The 7,370-nt window shown below is 52.2% G+C and overlaps 1 protein-coding gene across 1 annotated transcript; it reads right to left on the reverse strand.

The window, feature by feature from the left end:
- Positions 1-2: 2 nt before the first annotated feature.
- PODANS_5_8770 (uncharacterized protein) lies at positions 3-272 on the reverse strand (the record flags this gene model as incomplete). The annotated part of the gene is made up of 1 exon (XM_001904660.1): positions 3-272. A coding segment is annotated over one exon (270 nt), but the record flags the coding sequence as incomplete, so codon positions are not given.
- Positions 273-7,370: the final 7,098 nt, after the last annotated feature.

Genomic DNA, 7,370 nt, shown 5'->3' on the forward strand with positions numbered 1-7,370 from the left:
AAACCATTCCCTCGCTTGCCTTCCATCTCGCGGTATGTCAAAAAACTCCCAGACACACGGCTGGCGCTCCATGACTTTCCATCAGTCCACCTCCGCATGCCAGCTTCCCTCTCATCCCAGACATAAACCGACCCGGATCGAATCTGTTGGCGTTCCTTTTCGGACAATCTTCTTTGAACTCTAGGCAAAAGTCCCAGTCGGCAAGCCTCGAAAAGTTTGATGGCGTCGGCAGGTGTCTTGACCATGCCGTGATATGTCTCCATTGTCGTCATGGTGGGCGATAGTGCTTTGGAAGATGTAGGTTGATGCAACCCAGGACCGTTGGGCCAAAGAAAGAGAGACTGTATAGTCAACCAAGATATCCTCCTTTCCTCCTCAACTGCAAAACTTATTGCACCACCATTCAGGACTGGAGCCTCGAGCAAGTTTTGTCGACAAGAAGCTTAAAGGCGCCACAGCAAAACCCTATGTGATGTGATGTAACCAGTGTCAATGTTTATCCCTTCCTATGGTGGATTCATGAAGAGGCAAGCCGAGCCGATAGCGGGTCCATGACCTGTGGGAGCGAATTAGGTAAACGTGAGACGTGTAAGGGGTGAGGGCTTGGCAGAGAGACGACGGGCGTTTTAAGCCTCAGTGTGGATTTATAGCCTTTTTTTTTCCTTTTTTAAGAGATGTGGAGGAGAGGAGAGAGGTGGGCGTGCTAGAGTGACAGAAGCTTGATCGAAGCATTGCCCTTGGCTGGCGATACCTGGCACACGACGGCACACGGCAGGCAACAAGCAGCCTTTTGGGCGCATAAACAGCTTCCCACGTCAAACCCTGGGGTGTGGTTCCTCGCCTTGTGTCTTTGTGTCGTCGACCACGTCAGGCTCACGAGACGCGAAGGGTTACAGCAGCACGGCCATGGGCGGAGCACACACAGTCCCACGCTTCACCATGTCCCCGTCCGCATACACTTGATGGGGACGAAGGCCGTGGGGAGTCATGGGGATACAGAAGCCTGCCCTTTTTGAGATCCGGTATGGAGAATTATCAGGGGATACAGTTGCACTCGCACTTGCACTTGCACTCGCAACGCGTTGTTATCTGTGTTTCAAGAGACGAAATAGGACAGTTGACGAGGAAGAAAACAAGCTGGAAACGTACCTATCAGAATGTGTCTTGTTTTTGTTTTGTTATGTTGTGTTGTGTGTTATGTGGGAGCGTGAGTAACCGCTTGTTCAGCGAGCTAGCAAAGGTAACGGCGATGACAGTTAGTCGTGGTGTGGTGAACGGTGGACGGTGAGACCCAGAGAAATGCAAAAACCGAGAAAAGTGTCTTTAGGTGCAGGGCGATGCGCGCGGGTTGTATCGGGACGTTTCGACTTATATCGAGAAAATGACCAAAAAAAATAAGGCAGTGGAAATAAGGTGCGTGAGGGCACCGCGGTTGGCGGCTGGTGGTGCGGATCCGCTGCAGGTCGATGACGATGCGCCCACTGGCACATGGGTGTCTCGGAATGTGGGAGCTTTCAGAGGGGTGTCCCGCTAGAGAGAACCCACTCCAAGCCCACCAAGCACCATGCCAAGCCGAGCGATGCCTCAGGTCTGGCAAAACGGCTAGACGGGGGGCGTCTTGGTCCTGGCTGTTGGTGCCTGCCTGCCTCTGGGTGATCATCAGATGGAAATTGGAGAAAGCGAGGCCGTGAACAGCCCCATTTTGAAACAGCCAGATACGAGTATTCCTCCCTCCCTCCATCTCTCCATCCTTCCCTACCTTCGGAAAGATCAAGTCAGTTTTAAAACAATCCGAGTTGATCTGGCACAGGCACAGACACTGATGACAGGTGAAATGCAATTCATCTTCTCATTATCACTCGTCCCACGCCCCCCTTCCCCGAGCGGAGAATGCCAAGCAAAAGCCAAGAGGGCCAAGCAGCGAGGCCAAGAGAGCCAAGAAAAGCGGAGCAGGCCAGACAAAGGACAGCCAGGACTAACTCCACAGCAAAAAGGTGCGAAGCTCTGTCCCTTCATCCCTGGCCAAAATTACTTCACTTTTTGGTTCAGCGCTCCACCTGTCCAGAAAGTGTGTCGTAAGCTCTTACAGATCAATGAGTCCTACGAGAGGGGAGAGGGGGCCTAGATCTCGCTTCATTTCTGCCTCCTTTTCAGTCCACCAGGCGGAGAGATACTCAGAATTCTACCCAAGCAAGGTGGTGGGTAGGTCCTTGTGTCACACATGTTGGATGTCGTTGGTCCTGAGATGATCTGTTTATGGTTACGAGCAGCTGGTTACGAGCAGCTGGTTACGAGCAGTTGCCTCTTGCAGTTGGGTTGATGATGAATCTCCGAACAAAACTCTTATCATCTCACCCATCATCATTATTACTCCACCAACTGTTGCTGTTATGAATCGCTTGGACCTCGGGCCTGACCGGGACTCATCGGTGTAACACGCACACCCCTCCCCCCCCCCAATCCACATGTTGTTGGACCTTGTAGGTAATTGGACTTTTGTTGTGTGTCACAAGAAAGGAGCAGCAGCAGCAACTGAAGTTATTGCGAAGGTCCATTGTCGCACAACGTCCTGCCGAGCTTTTGTGTTCTTTACTGTCAATTTACCAACATCTGGATCGCCACGCTAAGGAGAAGAGGGGGGTGCAATATGGTTATCAATATTCGCAACCGTTGGGTCCGAGAAGTCCACTTGGTCTTGGTGATTGATATCAATGGCTCCCCCCCAAAGTTCCAAGACTCTTGGGCCACGCACGCCAACACTTGGGTCCTGCTCGAACTTTGACTAGTGCCCGCTTCCAGTTCCCTATCCAAGTCTAGCCCAAAACATTATCTCAACGTCCAAAAAGGCGCACGTGGAAAGCTGCAACCTGTTCACTTTGAAAGAACAACTGCACTGCACTTGCTGACCCCTTTGTGCTCCCACCTTTTCTCCTCTGTCATCGGAACTAAGCGCCTTGGTTACCTCCGAAGCCGAAAACTTGACATATTTTGGACATCTTCTCCCCCCTCCCATTGGGTGTGTGGAATAATCGCCTGATTAGGAAATCTCACTGTCATGTCAGACGTTATGTAAAAAGAAGGGGTCCAATCCAGGAGGGAAAAAAAGTGTGAATAACAAAAACGAGAAAAGGCAGATGGACCCCTGTACGGATTTGCCATGGAAATACTGGCTTGGGATAGGATTTCAAGCTTATTTCACTCTCCCCATGCTAGCGTGATTGGCATTTGCCTGGATCACCCTTCAAGCCATCAGCCTTGGCTTCCATGCTCCATCCATCATGCCGCCCAATGTTGCGACTCTGGGCCAACTTGGCATCTTTCTCGGATCAAAAGGTCGCTGACAAGACCCCGTGACTCCGAATCCGAAGAGGGAACTGCTGCTCGCTCCACCGGCTCGCGACGAGACACCCCTCTCCTTGAAACCCGCGAGGCGCCGGGTGTGCCGTCAGTCCCGTCGTCGTTGACATGTCCGCCCACACGGACGACCGAGTAAGCTTCGCTTCGCTTAGGACATCCGTACGGGTAAACCTTTTCGAGCGGGTGTGAACACCTTCTGGAAAAGCTGTGGACTTGATTACAAAACACCAGCACCCCCACATGAGGAGGAATCCCTGTCGCAATTTGTCTTGGGATGTGCCGTGATGGCCTTGGCCGTTTCTGGGCAACACTTTAAACTTGGAGTGTGGCTTGCCGCGAGGTACCAGTACCCTGTGGGGTGTGTGGCACACTGCAGCTAGCAATTCCTCTGCTTGTCTCTGTGGAAGCAACAACTGCGAATGTAACTGCACAATGAGAGCCTCGACGAGGCGTGGTGAAGCGTGTGTGCCTCTGATGAAGAAGAAATGTCGTTGGCCATCGTTGTTTGCCCTGTGGGCAGGGTGTCTGCAGTTGGGCGCCCCATTAGTCAGATCCTTTATCCACTAGCGTACCAAGTAAATCGTATTCGCGTTCCGAAGATGCGAACCCAAGATCGGAATTCGTCACAGCTCCCGCCCGCCGCGATCCATGCTATCCTGGGGTAGGCAACGGCGGAATATGGTTGCCGGAAGCGAACCCAATTATTCGTCAACAGCGACGACGACGACGACGACGACGACGACGACGTTTTAGTTTCACTGCCTGAAGTGAGATCAGACAGTTATCATCAATAGTCAGGTCCTACTATCATTTTCATCTGACTATGTCAACCACCACGGCTGTTGTGCGCCGGAGCCTGGTATCAAAAAAAAAAGAACAGTCAAGGCGCAGGGACCTTGTGTAAGTTTGTGCAACAACAGCAACAACAGATGCGGCTGTTGGAAATGTGAGGGCATGCTTAAGCTTGAAGCTGTGCCTCTCGCCTCTCGGAAAGGTGAGTGAGCAACAGTGTGGCAGTCGTAATATTTGGCCCAGTAAGGCGACGCCCTCGGAAAGATCCTCGCAGCTTGGCGAGCCAACAAAGTCGGCCATCACATCAGGGCTTTTACTTGTTTGTCCGGAGTATCATTCGTTGTTGGTGCTGTTGGTGACGGCAAGGTATGCGTCAAGATCTAGGTTGAGTCTGTGCAACTGCTCCCCATCGTGTCAGTCATGTCGATCGAGGCCAGGGGCGGACTTTTGCTGCTGTTCGTGATAAAAAAAAAACAAAAAAACAAGATGCTTGAGGTCAGCTGAAGTGGTCAATGTTCCGGTCCCGGCTGGGCACCGCAAAGAAGGCCGGTTTTCCGTCGAGCCAAGGCAGTTTGAAAAAGAGAAGTGGCATTTGGAAGCTTGGCAGTGGCAGTTGTGGATGGTTGTGGGTGGTGGCACTGGCAGAGCATTGCGCTGAGGGGAAGGTGTGACTGGTATGGAAATGCAGGCCGAATCAGGAGATAATACCTGACGACTAATCATGGCCAAGCCTCTTGTTGGTTAAGCATGATTTTAAGCGTCAATAGTTTTCTGGGCGTGTCACTTTCCCTCACTTGTTCGGAGCCTTGGTAATCAGTCACTCATCAACCTCAACAACAACAGCAACAACAACAGCAACAACAACAACAACAACAACAACAACGTGTCAGAAGTCTCCGCTGGGGAAATCCCCTTTTTCTTTGTGGCTCAGTCTGACCAAAATGCCGGAACCCAACGGCAGCAAGCCGCTTATTCATCAGTAAGGTACGCGGATACGGTAATTACGGGATACCAAGCTTTGCGGCGGCCTCCGTCAGCCTCGCATGCAATTGAGGGGAACATGTCGTCTGTTTAAGGTTAATAACGCACCAAAGAGCGACGCCAAAAATACACTCCCCGGAACGGCCCTCCTGTTCCCCGCCAAACCCTCCGTTTCGATTCCTCCAGTGCTCGACCCAAGCACAGAAACACCAACAGGTTCAGCTCAGCGTCTGACCATGCGGTTGGCATGTAGCACATGGCGGATCGATCAGGCGGCTGGCCTGCCATAATAAGTCGCTTGCAATTTACCCATCTTCTGTCTCACAAAGTTGGGCGCCAACGAAGGGAATATCTCGATGGAATACCTAGGAGGCACCAGTACAACACTCGTCCGCAGTACCGGACGTGCTTCTCGGACGTAAAGCGGAGGAGCCCTGCAGCGGATCACACCCCGACTCGAGGAGCATGGTTACAGATGATGAGAGATCAACCCTTTTGGGGATGTGAGCTGCCGAGACCGAGCCCCGAGTGCGAGCCTTCTCATTGCTTACCTCACCGACCAACCATGGCTCCCAAGACGAGTTGGCTTATCTGTCCGAATTGGAAGAAAGCCACCGAGGAAGGTCACAGTCGGACTCGGGCGGCTGGGACGGATACCATGCGACCACGGGCGGGCCTGTATCTGCTGGTCATCTGGCTGATAGGCTACGATCGTGTGCCCGAACCATCGTACGCCTGACGACGTGCCCTGCTGTCGTTTAACTACTATGGCGATAGGTCCTCCGCTCAGCAACACCGCGTACAAGGCTTGCGGCTGCTCGCGTGGGCAAACATACTATGCACTGTGCAACCCCCAACTTGACGCTTGAGCTGCAGTGCTTGGTTTACGAGGGACTGCAACGGGAAAAAGCTGCATTTCGACATGCCTCAAAGAGCTCACTCAGCGATGAGGCGTACTGTGGCCGTCCATTGGACCAACATGTTCTGACCGTAAAACTCGGGTTCCAAGACGACCCCGAAACCTTGGGCACGCCTCATGAAGGAGTGCTGGAGCAATTGCCCAATGAGGCTGGTCTATAGTTGGATCACCGAAACTGATTCTCCACGAGGCTCTAGCAATGCTTAAGCTTAATTCGACGAGGCCTTTGTTTCCATTCACCGAGGTTACACGAGCGTTTGAATTGGGATCCCAAGCCTTAAATAAGGACAAGGGGGGGGGGGGGAGGAGGGTTCGTTGCTGGGGGAAAAAAGCATATTTCTTGGCTGCGGGGTTCTCAGCTTGATCAGGACAAAAATTCTCTCCATGTCACTTTCTTTTTACTCATCGTGTGTGGGCGTAGGCAGCCTCAACTTTCGCAAGTTTATTCCCAGACGAGTTACATACCTTCCGTCGGCAAATCTTGGTCACAAGGGGCCAAACACAGTACGAATTATTCCCATTCGTGCAACACAAATGCGATGTTCTGGAATGTGGGATGGGCCGAACCCTCAAGTCCGATCTTTCTGCGCCTTTTCTATTTGGTATTGAACAGCTGACGTCCGTCCTACGAGCAACAAGTTGAACACACACAAGTTGCGACTGTCACGAGTTCACAACTTGGTTTTCCCCGTCGGGCCTTTCGGCCGGTAGGTAGCTACCTGAGCTTTTCTTCAGTTGACGGTTGGCACCTCAACCCCCAAGCCCCCGAGTCAGGGGCACAAAGCCGCTGTCACTTCCCCTACTACTGTGTATAGCAACAACGCCCACAGCATGCCTTGGCGTATCTAGCGTATCGCTGCACGGGTTGCACAGGCCGTATGCAGTGACAATGAATGGTCAATCGGCAAAATCGGATCAGATCCCATCATCAACAACATCGCAGCGAAAGAGCAACTTTTGAACCTACCCACCCACCCAAAACTTTGTGCGACACAAACCTCTTTCTTTCATGTTCCCCTCTCTCCTCTTCTGTCACGTCAAGATTGGGGGCTGATCACCGTTCGACATCCGCAGCGTAGCACGCGGCTCCTCCGCTCAATATCGGCAGCTGCTGTTGCAGTGATGCAGAGGAGACGGAGTATGCCGCCGCGTTCACAACTTGTTTTCATTGTCAAAAACCAGCTCACCAAGTACATACAGTGCACGGCTGCAACAAGACATCGAGGAAGGCCTGATAATGTGGGTCAAGTGTTGAGGAAATGGTGTGTGACTTTTGAACATTTTCCCGGAAGCTGGATTGCCCAATATTTCTGAAAGGGGG

Source organism: Podospora anserina, chromosome 5, assembly GCF_000226545.1.
Source record: "Podospora anserina S mat+ genomic DNA chromosome 5, supercontig 9".
Taxonomy (NCBI): domain Eukaryota; kingdom Fungi; phylum Ascomycota; class Sordariomycetes; order Sordariales; family Podosporaceae; genus Podospora; species Podospora anserina.